Source organism: Amphiura filiformis, chromosome 10, assembly GCF_039555335.1.
Source record: "Amphiura filiformis chromosome 10, Afil_fr2py, whole genome shotgun sequence".
NCBI classification, from domain to species: Eukaryota; Metazoa; Echinodermata; class Ophiuroidea; order Amphilepidida; family Amphiuridae; genus Amphiura; species Amphiura filiformis.
In genome coordinates, this window is record NC_092637.1 from 27,938,528 (window position 1) to 27,963,465 (window position 24,938).

Below are 24,938 nucleotides of genomic sequence, written 5' to 3' on the forward strand. Positions count from 1 at the left end.
GGATGAGAATGAGAAGAGGTGATTCAGGAGGAGGGGAGTAGGTGGAGGAGAAGGTTAAAGTTGAGATGGTGATGGTAATGACGAGATCGATTGCAACCAGGGAGAGGATGAAATCAATTGCCGTAAGTATGAGGAGGATGAGTATGAGGAGGATGAGAATGAGAAGAGGTGATTCAGGAGGAGGGGAGTAGGTGGAGGAGAAGGATAAAGTTGAGATGGTGATGGTAATGGCGAGATCGATTGCAACCAGGGAGAGGATGAAATCAATTGCCGTAAGTATGATGAGTATGAGGAGGATGAGAACGACAAGAGGTGATTCAGGAGGAGGGGAGTAGGTGGAGGAGAAGGATAAATTGAGAGGGTGATGGTAATGGTGAGACGGATTGCAATCAGGGAGAGGACGAAATCAATTACCGTAACTATGATGATGAGGATGAGAATGAGGATGGATGAGTATGAGGATGAGTATGGGGAAGAGGAGATGGAGGAAGAGGATGAGGAGAAGAATAACGTCGAGAGGGTGATGGTAATGGTGAGATGGATTGCAACCAGGGAGAGGACGAAATCAATTGCCATAAGTATGATAGTGATGATGATGATGATGATGTGATGATGATGTTGATGATGATGATGATGATGATGATGATAATGATAATGATGATGATTTGATGATGATGTTGATGATGATGATGATGATGATAAGGATGAGGGGGAGGAGGAGCATGAGGGAAATCAAGTTTACGATAAGTATCTTTTCCAATGCCTCATTTAAATCACAGATAGAAGCTGCCCCACTTCCGGTGACCCGCGATCCTTGAGTATGGGTATACTGTAGCTCTGACCTCAGATGGTTACCCAGATAACTATGGCAATAATGTCCACTGTCGTTGGCTCTTTAGAGGTCCACCTGATTCAGTAATTATTGTCAAATTTAACGACTTTCAATTGGATCTTCAAGGAGACAAAGTGACCATTGGTATGTAATGTATGAAAGGAAACAGTACGATAAAAAAATCAGCCCATTTCAAGAACATACTTATTACAATCATATCCAAAATCTTAAAATGAGTCGGAGTTAAGTTTGGATTTCCTACGAAATCTAAACAGTGACACCATCATTCATTTACAAATAAAATTAACTGCATCAAATATAAAATACTGATTTTTGATTTTTGGTAAAAATTATAGAAAATCTAAATTTCCAATTCATTATTAGGTATTTGGATGAGATTGTACACATTTTCTTCACGTATACTTTTCCTTTTAAAATATATGAATAGGACTATAATATTTCCCTTATCATTAGGGACAATATAAACATTTATAATGTATTAGCCGCAAATAGTGAATTTTGTATGGGGTTTCCATTAATTTGCCTTTCGTCACAACGCTGGAACTACTTCTAGCGTCGGTTGTCAGTAGCAGTCACTACACACCAAGTGTTGATAAAGACAACAGATGTTGTTGAAACGTACACAACATTCTGGATCAGATACAAAGAACTTTGTTAACCACTCATTGAGGGACATATATTATGTTTGTAGATGGAATCAAACGATATTTGAACAAGATATATTAAGGGGGTACTACACCTCTCAATAAATTTGTGACTATTTTTGCAGTTTTCTCAGAAACTAATAACACACTGGTAAAAAAAAGTTATGTATATTATAGGGGCATGTAATCCAATTACTACACTGGAATTTCAGTGACCCAAAACAAGCGGTTCGATACTTATGATAGAAAATGAGGTACCGCTACGATGTACCTCATTTCCTATCATATTTACTGAACCACTTGTCTTGAGTCACTGAAATTTCAGTGTAGTAATTGGATTCCTTGCCCCAATAATATACATAACTTTTGTTACCAGTGTGTTATTAATTTTTGAGAAAAATGCAAAAATAGTCACAAATTCACCACAGGGGTGTAGTACCCCCTTAAACACATTTCTTAATTTCCTTATAGGTGACGGGCTGTATCCAGGGAACTCTTCGTCTATCATGAGAGAACTTACCGGAGTGCAATACGTAGGACGGCAAGAATCATCCATAAGCCCTGAATTATGGATGACTTTTTTCAGCAATTCAAGAAGGAATTCAAGAGGCTTCGCGGCAACTGTCTTTGCTAGACCGGCTTCAGGTATCCAATAAACTCTAAAAGTGTTGATCAGTACTGAAATGCACTTGTAATGTACCAATTTTGAATGTGGGAGGAGTTTCGAAAAATGGCTCTTAAAAGTGGTACGTAAGTTTTATACGCAAACAAACAGATTTAGTTTATTGGACAACCAGTAATCCGCACAGTTGTTTTTGTACCGTACATGCTGAGTCAAAAAGAAGTAAACTCATGTTTGAGGGTCTGTATACCGTAAGTTTGACCCCAGTGAGGGACATTCAAACTTTCTGATTACGTACCACTTTAAAGAGCCATATTTTAAGCTCCTCCCTTTGCAAGTGCATTTCAGCTGTGACGAATGCCAATTGCAGACAAAGTTTGGGAAATTTTACCTCAAACCCCAATAAATTTGATAACAACAGAACAATGTTGCATAAAATCAGAAATTGTGTCCACCACAAAGCTCAAATTCAGCATCCTTAAATCTGCCGTTTTAGGCATTATATGCATCATAATGTAAACTCGTGGAAAGCAGTGACATTTTCTATCAAACAATTATTTTACACCATCTCCCAACACACCACAATTAATATTTAGCCCGCGCGGTTTATACTATGCAAACCCCTTCCAGACAAGTCTTGGCACATCGTGAAGAATGAATCCATGCTTACTATTAAAACCCAGAACGCTACTGACCACCCTCTATTTAATTGTAATGCCTACTCGGGCTGGAAGTTGAGTCGATCCATGTTGAACTCAACACAATTCTGAGATGTTTTCATTCCAATAAAAAAAATATAAAAAAAAAAAAGAAAAAAAATAGATAAAACTAAAGTGATTGGATATTACTTCGTTTAAAAAAAGAAAAAATCACCAGTGAGCTTATTTTTAGATCATCTTTTGTTTGGTGTGCATGTTTCAGATGATATGGCTATGAAGAATAGTTCGTGAAATATAATGCACTTGAACGTGAGAAGAATACATAACGGTGAATACAAATGGACATTAGAAGTTTATATGCCGGATAATTACTTCGCAAAAGTGTATTCGTTGAGGTAATCGCACGTACTTGACCGTGGAGTTGCTGCATTTAGCTATCCAGCCTAAATGTAATAACTCCACGGCCTTGAGCGATTAAAATGCACTTTGCTTAGTGAATTATCATAACCATTACAATAGCCAGCGCGGGACTAGTGTTCTAAGTTTTATAGGGATGTTTATTGATTCCGCGAGAACTTAAAAACATTTAAAATTGAGCGCTTAATTTATACGATTTATTGCATGTCTCTGGGTTTCATCTTAGTTCTGTTTTCACAAAACACAACGACGAACGATTATTACATGTATCAGTAATTGTGTACGTACCATTTTGTTCTATATACTTTTGCTCTTTCAGATGTATTCTTGTGTTTTGATAACAGCGGTGTTGTCACAGCTGATGATATATGTGATTCTACTATCAACTGTGCTACAGCAGTTGATGAATATCTATGCGGTAAGGTACCATGTCGTTAATTATTTGTTGTAAAATGATAGTATGTTTCATAAAGAGGTATTTTATAAAGAAAATAACCAAAGTGTTATCAATAATTGAAGCTTTAGTTCTCTTATACTAAACATATACGAACTACAGATTGTTCGTCTTTTTTTTCTTGAAAATGACGATAATTTTTTATGTCTTACATGTACATGGACGACTACGAGCAAAATCAGGTTAGCGCAGTTAAGTTGATTACTAGCAAAATCAAGAGAGTTCCCGAGCTAGAGCCCAAGTGTGGTTGGAAAATGTTCCCGCGAAAATAATTGCGCTAGCTTGAAATTTCCAGGAAAGTAACTATCTACCTATTAATTGTTATGTGGTAGATAGACTAGGAGACTACGCCTATATTGAGTTGCGTCCCTGGATGTTGTATAGTGGTTTCCCATAGCAAAAAGAAAAGGTATCGGTATAGTTCCGGCTACTATACGGGATAGCATCTGGTAGGTATTCTGGAGCTGTCCGAAAGTATCTGCTAGCGGATACTTTTTGGATACTAGTATCGGTATAGTGAACCGCTAGCAGGTACTATTCCGATATTAGTATTCTGATACTATAGTTTCGGAATTTAGTACCCGCTTTCAGCTGGCGCCAATCCATGTCACATGACTAATTAGAATAACTGCCATATCTCCTTGGAGCCTAATTGCTATCATGGCTATACAGTCAAGGAATGAGTTCCTCTGATTCAAAGGATAATATATACTGCTGTACAAGGAATTGTTCATTGTGTTCTATTAGAACTAGCCCCCTTCCACAAACCGCGACGCCTCTCGAATAGCGAGCGGAGCAAGCACCGAGCGTAACGAGGTATAGCCCCGTTCCACAAACCGCGACGCCTCTCGAATAGCGAGCGGAGCGAGCACCGAGCTACTATCCTACAGTTGGAAAATCATCATACAGGTAGAGTACAGCACAGAAACCAGTGCTATGTTCTATTTCTGGACTTCACAATACAGGTATGATTGTATTGGGTGACAGTTTTTGAACATCATTTCGCCGGTCGCAACACATAGTGGCGTACGGTGATTTTGGTCAATTTTATGAAATTTTGCCCAACGGTTTTATATATCAAATTCTTCAAGTATACCAAATAAGAAAGCTCAACTATACGTAATTAATAAATAACGTTAATTAATTAATTGACTTATGTCAACAATCCCGTGAGAATCCAATATCTTCCGTTTCACAAACTGACGTACGATCAACATACGCCATTATGTGAAACGGCGAAAATCGGATTTGATGACATTTAGGCACATATCCGTCAATAACGTGGCGTACGCTTCAGAAACGAGCCGAAAACCCCAAATCTTCCGTTTCACATAGTGGCGTACGTGCGACTTACGCTACAAAAACCCGCTGAAACCCCCACGTACGTGCGACTTACGCTTCAAAAATCCGCCGAAACCCCAAAATCTTCCGTTTCACATAGTGGCGTATAAGTTTAGAGCTAGATATATCCTGTAAAAGTTATTCCTTTATAACTATTTAAAGGAGGATTTCGTGATCCCAGCATCCTCTTTTTATGACATTTTTCAGTAGATATCCACGGAAAAAGCTTATTTCCAAAATTTCAGTTGATTCCGATTTTGCGTTTGCGAGTTATGCATGATTATGTGTATTACACTGCTCCATAGACAATGTGTTGTAATTTCGTTCTGGTGCACCAGAACGAAATTCAAATTTAACGATATTTTTGCTAAACGAATAAATCTGCAAGAAATATTTGGTACATAAACATTATGTAGCCAGAGTTATCTAGTGGTGTAAAAATCTCAACTTTTTTTGGGAAAAGTGGGGGGGATGAGGCTGTGGATCACGAAATGCCCCTTTAAGTTACAGTTTAATAGTTTAATCCTTTAACTTGAATTTCAAACGCGTTTTTCTCGGAAATGTATTTTGCGTTTGTCCTGCACGTACGCCACTATTGTGTTGCGACCGACGATTTTATCTGAATTTAGTATAAGCTTAAGAACATCGTATAATGTAGGCTATATCAAACCATGGAGTATGTTGAATTGTGCACCCAAGACAAAATGGTGCTCAATGCATGCAATAAATGTGAATGTGTATATTATATGTTTTGAGCATGCAATTGAGCAAATTTCAATGCTACATATATGTACAATAATCAATTGCTTATACAACTATAATCATTTGAAATTTTCCAGTGACCTTGCCCATGTACCATTTACCATGTAAATCTCTGGACATATCTCTATGTCCATATTTGGGCAAAACAATTTACATACGAAACAAATATTATCAGACACTATCCCGATACTAGTATTAGGTACTATCCCGATACTAGTATCGGGCATGCACCATTCCGATACTATTTATCAGTGTCTCCCAGTACCATTATCGGATACTATCCCGATACTATATGTCCCTATATGGACAAAAAATGTGCATGTGAAACATATCCGGATACTATACCGATACTAATATCCCACTAGGTAGCGGGTACTATTCGGTATAAGTATCAGAGACTATCCCGATACCTATTATATTTTGATATGGGTTATAAGGTTGTCATCGTGTACTATTATATACATTTCCAGATTTATTACATTTGTTTTAAATTTGTTTATGGCGGCTACAACGTATCTTTTTAATTCCCTTCAGATTGTGATGAATCCCAGTTTACATGTTATGATTCGAGATGTCTAGACCAGTCCAGAGTGTGTGACAATAAAGTGGATTGTGAACAAGGCGAAGATGAAATCAATTGCCGTAAGTATCTTAACATGAGAGTAATGCATATTCGTCTGTATTTTCATCTATGACTAACTCCAACTACAAACCGGTTAACCGTCCATAATAATCTCTCCATGTATAAGACGTGGCGAAGTTACTCGCGATTTCTAGTAATCTACCTACAAATACAAAATGGTTTTGACATCATTCGCAAAAGGTCAGAAAAGGTTGCCAGAAAACGTTTAAATGTCGGGTTATATAAAGGGTATATAAAGGGTATCAAACGTTTTCATAACATTCAAAAACATTTTATGATAACTTGCTGCAAATATTTCAGAAATAAAGAGTAATGCATTATCCTTTACATCCAAATAATGTGTCCGAGGCAGTAAAAACGTTTTTACTGCACGTGACGTGTTTGAACAAATCACAGTGCGCGATTTTGAATAATGGGTCGTAAGAGTAATACAATCTAACATAATGATATTTAAGTGTTGACAAAATATTTGTCAAAAAATGTTTGCAAAAATATTTTATAATGACACTTTTAAAACATTTTCCAAATATTTTAAACGTTTTAAAACATTTTAATGACCTTTATATAACCCGACATTTTAATGTTATTAAAATGTTTTTACCAAAACCCAAAACCCAAAATATAACCTGTATAAATCGTTTTAAAAACGTTTTGTGTTTGCTGGGGTAACGCAGCCAGGGGGCAGACCACTACAATGTTTGTATATTATATTTTAACCACTTTCAACTTTTCAACTATTGGCTATTGTATTTGTAACTATCCCGACAATATGCCATAACTGACTTCTGGAAGAGTAGGTATAAGAGCGAAAATGAGGTATATAAATATGATTTCTTTTCAGTATCAAAGGGTCTGTCAAATACGGATAAACATCACATAATGGACTATTCCAAGTGACATCCATACACCCCCTGAGGAAGACATGACCTTAATTTTCCACACAGGGAGTGTGAAATTCAAATGGTCTTAGATAATAATGTAAAATGTGAAAACGTGTTAAAAGTTGTACTATACATTAATCTACTATCTTCATAAATCTAAATTATACATCATTATAATTGTGTCCGCAGATGGCCAATGCCCTTCAGAAGAAAAAATCATCCTAGCTTACGACGATGTACATGAGGTGGCATCAGCAAATTATCCAGAGAACTATGATAATAACATGTACTGTCGGTGGAGATTCGAAGGACCAGAAGACTCAGTGGTTATTGTTAGAATTATGGACTTTGACTTAAATAGGTACGTGGTATTCTTAAAACTTTACATTTTCTTTACTGCTGGGAGTCATAATTTTTATTATAATATAAATTAAGAAGAACAAATAACGATTAAAGAGTTAAATATATATCTAAAAACAAACTTTTTGTAAATGTTTTCTTATTCTTGTTTGTTGAATTTTGATAGGTATGGTGATCGTCTTGTCATCGGAAGTGGCAATTTTTCAGGAGATTTATCACGACTTATGATTGAACTCACAGACACGATTCGCACTGGGGTCCAATTTGCTTCTGACGAGTCAGAGTTATGGATGACTTTCTTTTCGAATTTCCATGGTACTGCAAAAGGTTTCCGGCTTGATGTATTCGCTAAACCTGCAACTGGTACGCTATGATGATAAATAATCACCGCTCAGTATAACAATGATGCTGCAGAGGAAGACAAAAAATATAAGAACATAGCTAATAGTAAAAAAAAAAACCACAATCCTTTATAGGCTACAGTTTTTCCTTCATTGTAACATAAGTGCGGGCCATATGGTAAAGATGGGCTTAGATGGTCTTCTTCTCTGTGCAAAATTTTAAAAGAGTATATATTGATCTTTGGTTGATTTGTAGACATACAGGCACAACGTTCAATATAAAAACATTTATTGTGGATGAACTGATCGTTTTCACATGATATGGCCACCAAGTCCACTTAAAACTGATGTACCAGTTATATACGATTATGCACGCACTCTTAGAAAGAAAAAATACAAAAGGAACCATTCTGTCCTCTCTGATAAACCTTTGAAGTTGCTAAGGAGAATCGTGAAGGAGCTTAGGACATTATGAAGCACTTTTTTGGTCCTCTAAAAGTCATAAGAACGTTTTTAGTTATCTACAGGGATTATGAGAACTTTAAAGGCCGAGGTTCCCCTTAGTACCTTCAAATTCAATTCGTGAAAATTTAAGAACCTTCCATGATCGTTCCATGAGAGGACAAAAAAGTTACCTCTGGAACTTTCTTTTCTAAGATTGCACGGGATACCGTCCTCATTATTACTGTTTTAAACACCCTATAATCTTCCCCTGTTACTTTACTAAAAATGTTTGTATTAATCGTGACAAATTTATCATTTACAGATGTATTCGTCTGCTTTGACCAAAGTGGTGTTCTTACACAACAAAATGTATGTGATGAGATTGCAAATTGCATCAGTGAGGCCGATGAACTACCTTGTGGTAAGTTTCAGATGGCGATATAAAGGACTACTTAATGCAGTTTACAACACCCTAAACCTAACCCTAACCTTAATCCTAACCCTATTGAATGTAAACTGTACTCGGCAATTCTCGCATTTCGTAATCTATGCGCCCCCATTCGGTTTAAATGCGACAGTCGTCATAGCGCGTGGGAAATCGGTCGACAAGCCAGACCCGGAAGTAGATATCACCAAAGCACTCGCACGTAATTTCGCATTTAGTTGTCACAAATAAGCCGTAACACAGGAACATTATGTGTTTAAATGTCAATATAATTATGTTACACGGGAATGCACACTAAAGAGCAGTTTACAATATTGTATTAGATGCATTTTTGATCTATTTGATCACACGGGATCCTTGGTGGAGCTGTTTTCAGCATTATTATCACTCTCGCGGATCGATAAGATCGGAATTGTGCTTTCCAGAACCGAACCGCGCGAATGTTGACCAACAGTTGTTCAATGAAAAGACAACAGTGCGCATGATCGAAAACAGAACACATCGTCGGTGTCATTTGTCTTGATTTTGTGTGTGTGTGTGTGGGGGGGACGCATTTGGCTTGAATAGGAGCTAAGTGCAACTTTCAAAATCCGACTTGAAGCCACTCAAGCGCCCATAATTCAACCAAATGATATCGTAGAGCAACAAAGGAGGTATCAAAATGCGCAGGAGAAAGCCGCGCTTTATATACATTAAATAAGTTTTTCCTATAAATTTCAGTTCCCGATATAACTGACCATCTAAATAATCGTTTCGATACTTTCTGGGTTGAGTTTAGTTGTTTAAATTTGATTGAAAAAATGCGCACAATAAAGCAAATACCGCATTGGATAACCACCCAGAAACCTATGCAGAATCCTTTGTATAGGGGCAAATGCAACTTTTGAAATCCGATCCTTTATCATTTAAACGGTGGTAACTTTTTTCAACTTCTTCTTCTTTCGTGTCCTTACATCAAACTGTACTTATCCACTGAGAAACACACTTTTGTGCCCGTTGAGAAAATTGCGCCAGATCGTCTGTCGTCACAGGATCTTCCAAAAGCGGGTATTCCAGCAGATGCTGCATCGTCTGTGGCTCTTGTCCACAATCACACATGGTCGGGCCACTGATGTATCCCCATTTGTGAATGGTATCCTTGCAACGTCCAACACCGGTTCGGAGGCGGTTAAGGCATCTCCAGTTTGCCCAGACTTCGTTTGCTCCTGGAGGTAGTGATTCTGTGGGTTGAATCCCCATCTCAGTGGTGACTACTTAAGATGAAAGCCTTTCTTTCCACATCTGGGTGCGAGCCTCTGATGATGTTGTTTGCAGAGGGAGGGTGCTTGTGATGAAGCTTTTCCTTGACTTCAGCCGTCTGGTTGGTGGTGTGTGGTTGAAGAGGGGGTGCCTTACGTCCGTGGTCTGTTTGCGGCGTTCCTCTTTGCTTGCCACGGCTCTCCGGATGTCAGGTGGTGCGATACCTGCCAAGAGGTAGACCTTGTCCATGTTGGTAGGCCTTAGACATCCTGTGATGGAGCGGCAGCTTGCGTTGAGTGCAGAGTCCACCTTCCTAGCATGTGATGATCTCTCCCAAGCAGGGCATGCGTATTCCGCGGTGGAGAAACTCAAAGCCAGTGCTGTTGATCTGATGGTATCTGGGCTAGCGCCCCATCTGGTGTTGGCAAGTTTGCGCAAGATGTTGTTGCGTGTGCTGACCTTGGCCTTGGTCTTCTCCACGTGGGCCTTGTAGGATAGGCATCGATCTAGTGTGACCCCAGGTACACTGGGTTAGGGGGCAGAAAGGGAGCTTGGTACCAGACCAGGTGATGTTCAACTGTCGCTTGGCTTCCTTGTTGATAAGGTGGAAGGCACAGACCTGGGTCTTCCCTGGGTTTGCGCGCAGTTGATTCTCGTCGTAGTACTCTCCTAGTCCAGTCAGTGTATCTGTCAGAGTGTCTTCGATCACCTCAAAGCTGGTACTCTGGCTGGTTACGCACAAGTCATCTGCATATATAAACCGCTTGGTTTGGCTGTCAACTGGCTGGTCGTTAGTATAGATGTTGTATAGCAGAGGAGCTAGGACACTTCCTTGGGGAGTCCGTTTCGTTGTCTGCGCCATCGGCTTCGCTTCCCTCCTAGTTCAACAAAGAACCTTCTGTTCTGGAGCAGGGTTTGTAGAAGCCTGGTGAGGTGAACATCCTTAGTCATTTCAAGCACTTTGGCGAGTAGCCGGCGATGGTTGACGGTGTCATAAGCTGCAGAAAGGTCGACGAACACAGCACCTGTGATCTGCCCTCTCTCAAATCTATCCTCAATGTGTTGGGTGAGGTTTAGCAGCTGGCTGGTTGTTGATTTCCCTGGGCGGAAGCCAGCTTCTTCAGGGATCAGTAGACCATCTACATGTGACGCAAGGCGGTTCAGGATGAGCCGCTCAAACAGCTTGTAGCTATGGCATAGCATAGATATTGGTCTGAAGCTCTTTGCCTCTGATGGGTCCTTTCCTGGTTTCAGGAGTGCTATCACTCGTGTCCGTCGCCAGATCTTCGGGATTTTGTGGCTGCGCATGCATTCATTGAAGAACTGGAGGAGCCATTCCTTTGTACGCGGTCCAAAGTGTTTCATCTGTTCAACAGAGACATCATCCAGTCCGCATGCTTTTCCATTCTTCAGGCTGGTGATTCCCTCTTCCAGCTCATCCACTGAGAAGGGGTTGGTGAAACCTTGGTCTTCATTATATTTGTTCCAATCCACTTGAACCTTCGGATGTTTTGTGGTTGTTTTCCCATTCAGGAGGAGTTGGTGGGCTACCTGGTTAGCGGTGGTGTTGTAGTGTTGTTCAGCTTCTCTTGGATCGTTGCTCAGTTTCCGGATGAGAGTCCATGCCTTCTTGCTGTTATTGGTCATGTCTGTTGATTCAATCAGGTTTTGCCATGACTGACGTTGTTGTTCTCCAATAGCTGACATCAACCTTTCCCCTGTGGCAGTAGTGGCTTCATCAAAAGGGTCCGATTCGAACATGGCTTTATACTCTTCATATAGGTCGGCTGTTTCCGAAGTGAGTCCAGAGATGTAGCTGGTACGGCAGCCTCTAGGGATGTTCTTCCTGGCGTTTTCTTTGATGGTTTTCACAAAGAGATCGTAGTTCTCAGGTGATGCTTCTATGTTGGAGACTGCTGCATCTAAGTCACTAGAGAAACCTTCCCAGTTTGCCTTTTGGTAGTTGAATCTTCTACGGAATGGTACTGAGGCTGGGCTTACGGCTGCTCTGATCTGTAGACCGATTGGTCGGTGCTGAGTGCGGGGGATGGGATCCATCACCATCTTGTGACACAGTTGAGCAACTCTGTTACTAGCAAAGGCCAGGTCGGGGTTGTATCCACGTTTCCATCGGCTACTGTTGAATGACTTAGGCTGTTTAGGGTCGTGGATAAGGCTTAGCTGTTGTTGAACTATCCATTCCTCTACCACTTTGCCATCCTCATCGGTTTTATCATAGCCCCATACCGTGCTATGGCTGTTGAAGTCTCCAATGATTAACCTTGTTTTAGTCTGGATATTCCCCATTGGGTCCTTGAAGTCGAACGGAGAGCCAGGTGGTTTATAAACGGTGGATATGATGATTCCACTGAGTTCTATGGTCAGGATTTCTATGTTGTTCTCATCTGACTTGGAAGTAGACTCAATGATTGTGCTTTCCTTGACGAACAACACTGCACTACCGTATTTCTCGTGTGGTCTTTCTACGGCAAGCTTCATTCCACTGATCTTGGGTCGGGTGTTGCCTTTCCCGCGGTGTGTCTCTTGGAGACATAGGACGTCACAATCAGTTTCCTTGCATATGTTGGTGATGAGCTCTTCTTTCACCCTAGAGAGCCCCTCGACGTTGGCAGACAATACTGTCAATGCCGGCCTTGAGAAAAGCCCGTGTTGATGACACTGACGTCTGTTGCAGTCTCGAGGCATTGCAGCTGATTAGCAGTACACAATACAGTGGTGGTGTAAGGTGGTGGCAGAATTAGCAGAGTTGCTTAGCAAAACTGGCTGAGTTGCTTAGCAAAACTGGTAGGAGTCGCGAACGTAAACGCTTCTGCCAACTTTTTTCAACGAGACTACAGAACAACAAATGAGGTGTCAAAATTAGCTTTTGTCAACAGTTTTTATAGTAACAGGGTATTTTCCCAACGCATTGCCGTAATAACGCAAATAGGTATTTTGTAATACTTTATCCCTAAGAGTTTTAACAATGGGAAACAATTTCATTATTATTTTAAAGTAACCGTATTGTAAATTTAAAAAAGAAAGAAAAAACATTCTGCGATAACAATAGAATGATTGTTGTTTCTGGTTGTTTTGCAATCTTTAAGAATGCAGATCTGACCAGTTCATGTGCGGCAATGGTCGATGTATAAGTGATGAATACAGATGTGATGAGAACTTTGACTGTATGGGAGGAGAAGATGAGGCTAATTGTCGTAAGTATTTGAACAAATGCTTAATGAATCGTTTTCCTAGTTTCAACACCAATACTAAATGTTTTCTTTTATAGGAGGTGGATATGTAAGGTTTGTCTCGTCGACCATAAAACATCTACTAGATTGTTAATTGATACAGAACCTAATATAATATTTATTAGAACACCATTTGGTTTTTTTAGTGATGTTCATGTTGAACATCTTTTTTATCGCCTGCTTTAACTATACAAGGGGAATGGTGTGATAGTGTATTCCTTTTGTTTGTGAGGGGTGTTTTTTTGTCCAAGGGTGTGTATGGTATTTTGGTTTAGGTTTCTCATATCCGTTCTTATTTACCTGCAGGAAAGTATAGGTATTTGGATGCCCAAATCAAACATGACCGAATATTTTATGTACAGGGTGTCCTAAAAAACAGAACCCTCATTGCGCCCTCTTATTTTCCTATTTCTGACAAATTGATTAAAAATATTTTGGTATGTAAAAAAAGCTTTATTCGTTAGCTTCAATAAACCGAAAGAAATATTTCAATTGGCTCAAAACTATGATATGCTCTTTTAAAGAAATGTACCTGTTTTACACTCTGTCCACGGAGGGGGAGTACACGTACAATGCACGAATATCAAACATTCCTCAATGATTGTGTCTCCCATGTGGGATGAACTTTGTTTTTATATCAACAGTGTCACTGGGGATTCTTTTACATTTTCCAAATTTGATAAAATGTTTGGTATCAGGGATACCTCAGAACATGACCTGTGTATTAATTTCCTTTTTCTGTGCCTTAAATTTTACATTCATAAGTGCAGATTTAAACAGACTAACCTTAGTTTCAATGCTTTTCTGAATATGGTCAAATTGAAGCAGAAAATTGAGTATAAAATTGCTGAAAGTAAAGGTAAACTGCGGCTCCATTTCAAAAAATGGACCATTGATCTTGAAGCATCTTAAATTGTTGTCCTTTTCTTCAATTATTTTCAAACTGATTATGGCAGGATCAAGATGGGTGTAACCAAGTAATGTGTGCACTTGTTTGACACAAGACTGGTGCTTGTGTTTTGTTTGTAAGAGTGAACGTTCTCTTTGTCCATCGTCTTTGTCTCTTTTGTGATTGTCCTTTGTACCTGTTCTTACAAATTTTGACTATAATATTATGTTTTAATTCATGATCGTTGGGAACTGGTGGCCCATTGTGTATGTTTTTTCTCCCTCCACCAGTTCCAAGAACAGGGAATAAAAAACATTCCTCAATGATAACTTCATGAAATAAAAAACTTTATTTAGGGAATGGGATTTGCCGGTGGGCTTATGGGCTATGGATTTTTGTTAAGTATCATTAACTTGTCGGCAAAATGGATGTGGGATGGGACGTTTTTTTTATTATACTTGCAATTACCGTACTTATTTTTTCTTGGTTTATTTATGCCCTTTTGTTTGATTAAATATCTTACTTTCTTACTTTATTGTTTGTTAATTTTTTTATATACAATATAAGTCGTTTCTTTTTGGGGGATAAAAGGTAACCCTGAAAAGGGCAGTTGGTCTGTTCCGGGGGTTTGTCTTTGGTTCTTCTGAAGTGAATTTACTGTTCTGCTCTGCCCTCTACCTGGTTGCCTCCTTGACGAATACAGTTTTCAGCCCTGGTCATCATTGCATCAATTGCGTTGCGTATCCTTGTGCGCCGGATACTTGCGAATACAGCAGTAATACGGTTGCGAAGATGTTGGAGGCTAGCTGGTGATCCTCGCTCATAGTGAATGCGTTCCAAAGCCTAATGCTATGATATAACCCTTGATGTAGCCAAATCTCATATGTGGACAGAGTAAAAAAGGGTACATTTCTTTAAAAGGGCATACATTCCAAAAATGTGAGCCGATTGAAATACTTATTTTGGTTTATTAAAGCTAACGATTAAAGATTTCTTTACATACCAAAATATATTTGATTAACTTTTCAGAAATACGCGCAATGAGGGTTCTGTTTTTGTTTATTTTTATTTTGTTTACTGTATTTGCACAGTAAAACAGCTTTCTTTATAGGTCGACGCAAATTGACCTATGCGTTCGTGAATATATAAGAATTTACAAAAAGTACCAAACACTGGACACGAGTCTTCTATTGCCATGATTCAATATAAGTTTTCTTTGACTTATGGAATGGAATGATATGTGATTGTAAAATTGTTATAATTAACGAACGGATTATTTAGTTATCAGAATTCCATGTTTGTCAATGCCAGATCATGCTCATGGCAGATAAACTGCTTCTCCCTCATCGCCCCAAGTCAGGAGAATATGCAAGTAAGTTGCTATACTGTTGTACTGTTCATTCATTCATTTCATTTCATTTCATAGATGAAGATTGCCCCATTAACGCAAACATCACTTTGGCGTTTGACACACCCACCGTACTACAATCGGCTAATCATCCAGGTACATATAGCAGCAATACACATTGTCTATGGTTATTGATGGGTAAGTCACTCACACCATTCTAATATGTGTTACGAGTCGTACTTGACTCAAGGCCAAAATCACCTTTTACCCGAACTCACACGAATGCACAACACAAATACACTGTTTTTTAAGCTAACATAATCTAAGTCTTTAATTGAAAACAAAGTATGCTTGGTACATATAACAACAATATACACTAAAATCACACAATCAGTTTTACTCTATCGGTACTTAACCAGCGGTCTTCTTGTTGGTGATTTTAGAGTTCTTGCAATGTTCTGGACGACTGATGTAATATATCCTTATTCACTTGTCCTGCGAAAATCAGCGAAGTCCATAGTACACTTGCATTTATAAATCCTTGCGTATAAAAGCCTCATACGAAAATGATGATGCTTCCTCCAATCTCCTTTGCGCTGCTATCTCCACAAATATATCTCCTTGCGCTGCTGTCTCCACAAATATATCTCCTTGCGCTGCTTTCTCCAAAAATGGTGTTTCTTTCACCAATCACTCTTTTCCCAGGGAACAGGTTTCTTTAACACAGCTCCGCTGTTTTTGACAGATGCGTGGCCTTCACAAACCCAGCAAACTCCAGCAATTTGACAGAAGAACTTTTAATCCTTTGATGAGGAAGAGCACTTTTGTGTGCTCGCTGTCTTCTTCGTTGCTGTATTAAAATTAGCTCAATTATTGGCTATATAAACTGGTTAATATGTACTTCTTTTTTTTTTTTTTTTTACCATCACACACATGTGGAGTTTCTCAATCTCCCACGGCATTCTGTAAAGTCCCAACAAAAGCCTCCAGCTTTTTATATCAGTACTCATGCCAAAAAACCCATCATCTATTAATAAACCATTACTTCAATCACATTTTCACCACATTGCTGCAATCTTGGGATTTCCCAATATTAATTATACACATTCACCTTTCACATTACATCACTTCCTGGGGGGGTTTTCTGACTATGGTGCAATATACTGAACTGGGGATTTCCAAGTTCCAAACATAGATCTGACTTTGTTTACAATAATTTGGGGAATACCAAAATGACTTTCCACACCATTGTCTTGCACGTACAAGGGGGTTTCCCATCTCATGAAATACTTTCAGCTTGTAAACAAAGTTAAATAATTAAATTAAATCAAATTACTCAGGGCACATCACATATGTCACTTCCATTATTTTAGTACACCTTTGTTTAATGTAGACAACTGAACATCAACATTTTATAATTCAAAGGAATGGAAATATTTTTTTCAAATATGGTTTCATATTTCTCCACTTGCAGAAACATTTTAAAAATATAGTTTGCCGTATCTCAGGTGGTTCATTACCTTAGTAACATGGGAAAGGAAATCGAATTCAATTGAGCTATGTTGACCTAGACCTATTTTGTGATGTTATATGTAACAAAGCATCCAAGACAATGAAACTTTTCTCATTTTGATTTATTTGGGACCAGTTGAATTAAAATTGGAGCATATTTCCATTGTAAACGACCGTGGACCCCAACATTTGACCTTTGACCTTTTTTGCCTATAACTCAAGAACTGTATGTCGGATATTAGTCAAACTATACTTTATCTGAATTCTTATGATGAGTGCAAGATATTGGTATGGTTTTAAATAAGATTTGACCAACTTTGAAACTTCACCTCCTGATATCTTTAATATACTTTTCTGAAATGAATGGTGATTAAATGGTTTCTGTTGCAACTTGTGGTGGGTTAAGTCCTGATGTAATTTGATTGGCCTATAGATAAATCACACCAGCTGTTACAATAACACATGCCAATTTTGAGATGTAAGAATCCGTACCGGCATGATTGTTTCATTTTCGCATTGACATCTATTGTTATAGGTCCGCCTAATTCATTCCTGAAGATTAAAGTAAGAGAATTCGAGTTGGAACCCCTGCGTGATACACTTCGCATAGGATATGGGCTAGATCCTGGGAAGTCGTCAACTGTTATTGAGGTAAGATATTGACCAAGGTAAGTTTCGTACCTCCTTCGAACGTTAAACGACATAATCGCTTTACTTTATACTACATACCGTTAAAGCCTTAATGTACGATCTTTTTTCAGAATATACCTTTATTTTTTCAAAAGCGATTGTTTTGGCGTATTTATAAAACTTACACATGTTCCAACTTACATCTATGAGCAAACTGTCAAATTCGCCCTATTTGTAGTAAAACGGGATGATTTTCTGTTGGTCCGTCATATTATCATAATTTTTCAGATTATGATAATATGTCGGAACGATCGCAAATCTTAATCTCATACGAAATCAGCTTGGTTATGTGTGGAGGGAGCATAACCAAACTGGCTGCGTAGGAGACTAACTCTGAGGCCGCACTCGACGTCCTAATCCAAAAAGATATTTCGAGTGATAGAGGTGAAGTTTATGATGTTGTTTCTTTGCAAATTTCCAATGTTTTCGCGTCCAAATGTATTGGGAACTTTCATAATGATTGCATATTATCATTTTGGAAGGAAAAATTAAAAATCTAAAAATTTAAAAAGATCGTATATTAAGGCTTTAATAGATAGCTTATAAGTTGCTCTTCCACCTTCTGAATTAATTGATTCACATTCGGCAGTTGTTCGCGGAGCCGAAAGAATGACAAAGAAATCTGCCTATACTAGGAATTTTGACACCTGCCGTCACGGATTCCTATTTCAGCATATCACCTTTATTTATACAAGCATGTACATAATTGATCAATGTGATAGTTCTTTCATTTTGCCTACAGATACTTACGGGTACAATCCAACGTGATATGACAATCTTGGTGACGTCACCACATGCTTGGATGACGTTTATCACAGACGAAACTGTCAACCTTGCAGGATTTAATCTAGAAGTTGTGGCTTCAAGAACAATTGGTAAGTAGCGTCGTTTGATTACAGCAACACATTATGTTATTGACGTCAGTTCGTATAATTGGTAGGTACGAAGCTGACAACTCCCTTGATGTACAACTTAAGATGTCATGCTTACTTTTGTTAAAATGTTTTACTAAAATCTGACGGGGCATCAAATTTGGCCTAAAAATAATTATCGGAAACATTAAAGTTACCGTGCATCTGATAGGAAAAGGTTTGCAGATTATTCGCTATTACTCGCAATTTTACCAGTGATTTCTTCATGGATTTGCTTCAGATCGATTTCTCCACCAAATTGCAAGCATAATTTATGTCAAAAATCCCATAACTACATTATTGCTGTTCAATTTTGATTTACCTCAAAAATGTAAATTATAAGCTCAACGAACCGTACATTTTGGACTGAACTTGCTCGTTTCTCAAATTCTTGTTAAACTCACTGGATTTCGTTGATCATTTCATTATTTTGAAACAGTTTATTTCTGCAAGACATTGTGAGCATCTCCGCTTCGCTACACGTACGTGCATACTCGATGTTTGGAATTTTTAGGCCAATTTCGACAAAATTGATGTAAATCCTCATATCTTGGATGTATGTATATGCTTAAATGAGATGTAAAAAAGCTGTTATGCTATAAGCCGCCAATAAAGAGTGTCCTGATATTTTAAATACTTTATCTTTATAATGTAACATTTTGGGGTATACACTATTTAAAAATCGTATCAAATATTGACATCGTAGGTCAATAAAGAAGAATGTTTAATAATAAACACAAAGTACTAATTAAACAATCTCTGATGTTCTTTTGTGTACAGATCCAGGAGCTACGCTAAATTAAGGACCATTGAAGATGATGTCATCTTAGGAGTAGGAGCCCTCATCGGCATGTTGAAAAGTAGTGTTCAGTGTTGTGTTCACCATGTTCACCATTATATTTCACGAGGGTTTTATGATTGAACTTGTACTTTTGTATTACGGTTTAGGCGACGAAAAGAAATCCTGATTGATGGACCCGATGTAAAATCAGCCGTTTTTAACCAAGATTTATTGATCTTGACTGGAAAAATGTCAAAATTGTTTTTTTTTAATGTTTGTAGCTTGTTGAAAATGTTTTGAAAAATTCAATTTTGGGCAGATTTTTTTAAGCTTTCGATGATATTTTAGGGTCATTTTATCTTTTTAAATCCCGACTGACCAACATCACTTGAAAAGTCCGTCTGCCCGTAAAACAGCGGGTTTTTCTCGCCGCCTTTAGCGACCAGTAACTATTTAACAGTCGACCAGGCGAGGAATCTAAATATTTTTGGATGGTTTATTTTTTTACAAATGATCCATAAAAACAATGTTCTGATATTTCGTTTACAAAATCATACTCCGCTGATCTGAAATCAGTCAATGTTTCTCCTAATTTCTACTATCCCCTGACCATGTCGACATGTTATTGACCCCAAGACTTACCACGTATTGCACTATCAAACATTGTGATAGTGATTAGTCCAAGAAAACAGAATTCAGGGGGATGGGAGACTAAACTTTACCCTGCGTACGTACGCTGGCAGTATTCGCTGTAGAAGTAGTGATGTCAGGATTAATTATCGTAGCGATAGGTGAAAACAATTTGTGAATATATTGCCCTGCACTAGACGTACGCTATATCATCTGTTTGGCACCATTGATTATCAAAGATCAGGCATAGAAATCTGATCGTGAATCTTTTGAAATATCACATTACGCAGAGTCCATGTACGTTTCAATCGCACCTGTACGATTGGTGTGTTTGAAAAAGCGGTATTGTATTCAATCTATGATTGCACACTTACACAGACATAACAGGTGATAAGTACAGCTTACTTTTAGTGCAGGGCAATACATTCAAAAATCGTTTTCTCCTATCGCTATGGTTATTAATCCTGATATATCACTACTTCTACGGCAAATACACCGATGGGTTACTTCAATAATTAAATGTATATGCACGTAACACATGCTGTCTTATGATGAATTCGACCAAGATTATAATTGTTGATCTGTCGTTTTTTATTGCAAAGTGTTATACTAGTGATATAGTAAATAAACTAGTTAAATACATGGTATACAGTCTTTGTTTGTTTCATTGCAATATATTGTTTTCTCAAACTGCTGGACTTAGGGCATAGGCATAGATTAGTCAAAGTATGAGATGACCCACCATTTGCAACATAATCTATTTTAAATGCATCCATACATTGACATGCATCCTTAAAAGCATATCAAAGGTCCCGGAAAGTCAAAGTAGTGTAAAAGTACCTAATTTGCATAAATCCTCTAAAACCATAATGTGTGATTTGCTCCACAGCGACGCCCTCAATTTTCCTCGAATTTCTATTTTTGCATGATTGCAATGCCCAGTGGTGTACTAAAATACCACGTGAAAGACTAAGCCTGAATTGCTTTAATTACAGCAACAGTTGAGCTTTTATATTAAAACCGGAGATCTCCGGTTTTATTCAGAGTTCACCAATCGAGTGCGTGTAACACGCCCCGTGAATGTCAGCTCATGTATACGTATCATTAAATCAGTCACATATATGCCTATCACTATTGGTCGTACGGCTTTACGCATAAACTATGTGCATATCGCTATTCGTCTTACATTTACCACTCTCCACTCTCAAACCAGATGTCTAGTCCGGGGAGTTTTGTATGGGCCAGTTTGTCACTTTTAAAACTGGACCTTCGTCTAATCAAATGCTTGTATCTTTGCTTCTTGAAGTCACACTGGATTCAATGGGGTATCATAATGTGCCGGATTAGATAGTACATCTAAACCCCAAGTGTTGAACGTCTCCACTAATTTGAAACATATCACAGCCCGTTTTCTTGATCGTACCAATATTTTTTCATGATGTTCCCTTGCATTCCTTTTCGATCATGGGGTATTCTTTTAGGCATTACCAACCACTGCCTAATACAGCATCAGGATCAACCAGGATAAAAATCGTGACACACAAGAAAATCTGTTTTTAGAACCCTTTGCCAAACATGTTTTTCTTTGTCAGTCCTGATTGAGAGTTTGTGATTTAATGCTTAATATCTGAGGCAGCTGAAATGCAAAAAAACCCAATTATTGGAAGAATCAATATGCTTTATACAGGGTGTCACCCCCCCCCGAACAAAACAAAACAAAACTGAACCCTCATTGCGCCGTCTTTTTCTCCTATTTCTGAAAAGTTGATGAAATATATTATGGTATATACGTATGTAAAGAAACCTTTAATCGTTAGCTTTAATAAACCAAAATAATTTATACCAATTGGCCCACAACTTTTGAAGATGTAGGGCCTACTCTTTTAAAGAACATACTGCAGTTACTGTCCGTTTTCTTATACACAATACACAGTGCTCTTACCATTGACGCGTAACCTCTACAAATAGCATATGTTAGAAGTATGGGTAATTGCCTAGTTAACATCGCTGTGTGAAAAATAACCGGCCAATATTAAAAGTACATTTCTAAAATTCTAGAAAATATAGTTTTGTAACATGTCCTAAATATTTAGCTAATTTAGATGTTTGGAAATATTCGTACTTTGGTGTTTTAGTGTATGTTATAGGTAATAGTACAATTGCCTAGTTAACGTCGCTGTGTGAAAAATAACCGGCCAATATTAAAAGTACTCTTCTGAAATTCTAGAAAATATAGTTTTGTAACATGTTCTAAATTTTTAGCTAATTTAGGTGTTTGGAAATATTCGTACTTTGGTGTTTTAGGAAGGATATGTAAACGACAGATAACACCAAAACATATGAAGAAATTATTTCCAAACCGTGTCTGCAAGTCTGCAAATCACCATGCTTCTCATTTTCAAGAACGCTGGTTAACAATAAGCAGAGTATTGTCTCATTTCGTAAACAAAAGCCCACACAGAATTGTTCTCTAGCGTTCGCTTTATAATCGTTCACCCAACTGAAACTATAATACCAGCTCATTGCTCCATTGTACATGTAAAGCAAAAACATATGTTGTGTGGATTTAACCAGAGAAGATATGATTTAATCAGTTGAGCTGTTTTCAATGAGTGTTATCTTGGTTTAATAGCTTTTAATGGGGTTTAAGTCCTGCAAAGGTCGTGGTGAATTCTACTGTAGACATGACTGCATCATAAAAGTACCCGTTTTTCACTCTGTCCAAGATCACCAGACCTCATAACACTTGACTCTTCCTTTGTGGCAATATCCAAAGCGACGTCTATGAGCGAGGACCACCAGCTGGCCTCCAAGATATTAGCAAACGTATTTATACTACTGCATTCGCAAGTATCCGGCGCACAATGATGGTACGCAACGCAATTGATGCAATGAGGACCAGGGTTGAAACATTTATTCGTCAAGGAGGCAACCAAATAGAGAGGGCAGAGCAGCGCAGAGGAACCAAAGACATACGAAACAGCTATTTCAGAGCTACCTTTTATTCCAAGAAGAGACATGACTTATGTTGTAAATGAAAAGAAAGTAGGAAACAACAAAGTAAGAAAGTAAGAAACATATTAATACAAAAATGCATAAATAACCAAGAAACAATAAGTAAATCGTCCTGGTCCATTTTACCCTCAAATTAATGACACTTAACAAAATCTATTTGTCTAAGCAACAAATAACATGCAAAAATGGAATCCTCAAGCAAGAAAGCGCGGGCATCAAAAATAAGTGTCATGTTATTAACTACAGTTCAGCTTGGCTGAAAATTTCATATAGATGTCATGGTTGCTTTATGTTCCTACTCGTAGGTTGAACAAGTTGAAATATTGGCTTTCAGAGCATATTTGTGCGTGACTACTGTCACGCGATGTATTATACGGCTGGTCCATAATTATGACACTCTTACTATATGCATTTCTGAGAGTGCACATTTACAGGACATCAACCTTTAGTTTGTTTGTTTTACCAAAGTATTAGCCAGAACTTCTTTGATTATATACTAACTTGCACCACTGGAACGTGAAATTAACATTCAGACACCAAATTTGAGACGCAGCAAGAAGTTGGTGATAGATTGAGTTCAGAGGTTAGCAAACAGCTTGGGGCCAATTGCATAAGTTCTCATATTTTTAGTCAAGTCTGATCATAGACCCTATATGGTCTATGGTCTGATAAAAAAAAAAAGATTCAGTAAATTTGTTCATCGGGTCATTCCACAGGTTGGTGCGACCACTTTACTTTGTAATTGACAATGTTTCTAGTTTTCTCACTTCCACAGAATGTCCTGCAAAAAGAGGAAGTATAATAGAGCAGATGGCAGTACTGGACAACAATTTTTGCAGCCATTCTGACCTTTCAATGTACTCACTGGAATTGACGCCACTTCGTACATTGCAATGCATTGCCAGTCACGTAACAATTAAATAAATAAATAAACCGCAAAGAGCGCAGGAACTCTTCCGTAACCATGGTAATGTATTGTAATGATGGTCAAATGTTTTATATCATCTGACATTTCATGGGTCATTAGATGTAAAAGTCAGCGCACGACCAATACCGATTTGTTGGTTTGTCCTGCCATTTTGCTTAGTTTTTTTACGTTTGTGGTTATATAGTGGTGCAAAGCGAGTAGCTAAACTAAGCTAAGATAAGCTAATCCCGGGTTACCATGTGGAGAACTCTAGATTGGAATATTACAGTGCTGCTGCTGTATTTTGCTGCTATTGGATTTGCACAGCTCGATTCAAGTAAGTAATGTGGCCCTATTTGAGGTGTACTGGTAAATTTGGATGTATGGGTTTTATTCAATTTAAACTCGGTACCACAAGACACAGGTAGGTGTACTCTCTTAAAAGTCCCCCCTGCAACACTTTCTGAACCGACCTGGGTAAAGTTCGACACGAACATACTCACACACCCCAAATACATCCCTACACACCCCACCCCTCCGTATGTCTAAACACCGGCAACCACAGACAGAAGACGAAATTATACGTTTTGGTAATTGCCTAACTGATAGTGACGCATTCAATTTTTTTGTTTGGACTATATAGCTCGGACAATTTAGACATTGTGGTATTCGCACTCTTATCAATTCCGTCCAGTAAGTACAAATGACCGCAGTTCACTGTTCACAATATTTTCTTATGTGTGACCCCGATATAATGTGTTTGGAATTTCACTCACACATACACCCCACACCCTAAATTATGTTGCCTGCATATACTGAAGTAGGATTTATTACATATCAAAAATATGTAAATATTATTACCCGCTTGTCACTTCAGATGGAAAATGGAGTAGGCATGA

At 38.2% G+C, this 24,938-nt stretch overlaps 2 protein-coding genes across 2 annotated transcripts in view; both read left to right on the forward strand.

Moving 5' to 3' along the window:
- The window catches only part of LOC140162709 (low-density lipoprotein receptor-related protein 12-like), a 31,306-nt gene extending 30,353 nt beyond the window's left edge, over positions 1-953 (forward strand). Inside the window, exon 12 of the mRNA XM_072185983.1 lies at positions 780-953. Within this exon, the coding sequence (XP_072042084.1) occupies positions 780-835 (56 nt within the window). The 3' untranslated portion in view covers positions 836-953. The remainder of the gene's footprint in view (positions 1-779) is intronic.
- LOC140162713 (low-density lipoprotein receptor-related protein 12-like) lies at positions 837-20,764 on the forward strand. Its single transcript, XM_072185995.1, has 12 exons — positions 837-976; positions 1,969-2,142; positions 3,515-3,613; positions 6,287-6,394; positions 7,466-7,637; positions 7,803-7,999; positions 8,744-8,842; positions 13,213-13,320; positions 15,672-15,791; positions 17,641-17,756; positions 18,538-18,670; positions 19,487-20,764. Exons 2-12 carry the CDS (start codon positions 2,004-2,006, stop codon positions 19,507-19,509), a joined length of 1,314 nt encoding a protein of 437 aa, XP_072042096.1. The 5' UTR covers positions 837-976; positions 1,969-2,003; the 3' UTR covers positions 19,510-20,764.
- The last annotated feature ends 4,174 nt before the right edge of the window (positions 20,765-24,938 follow it).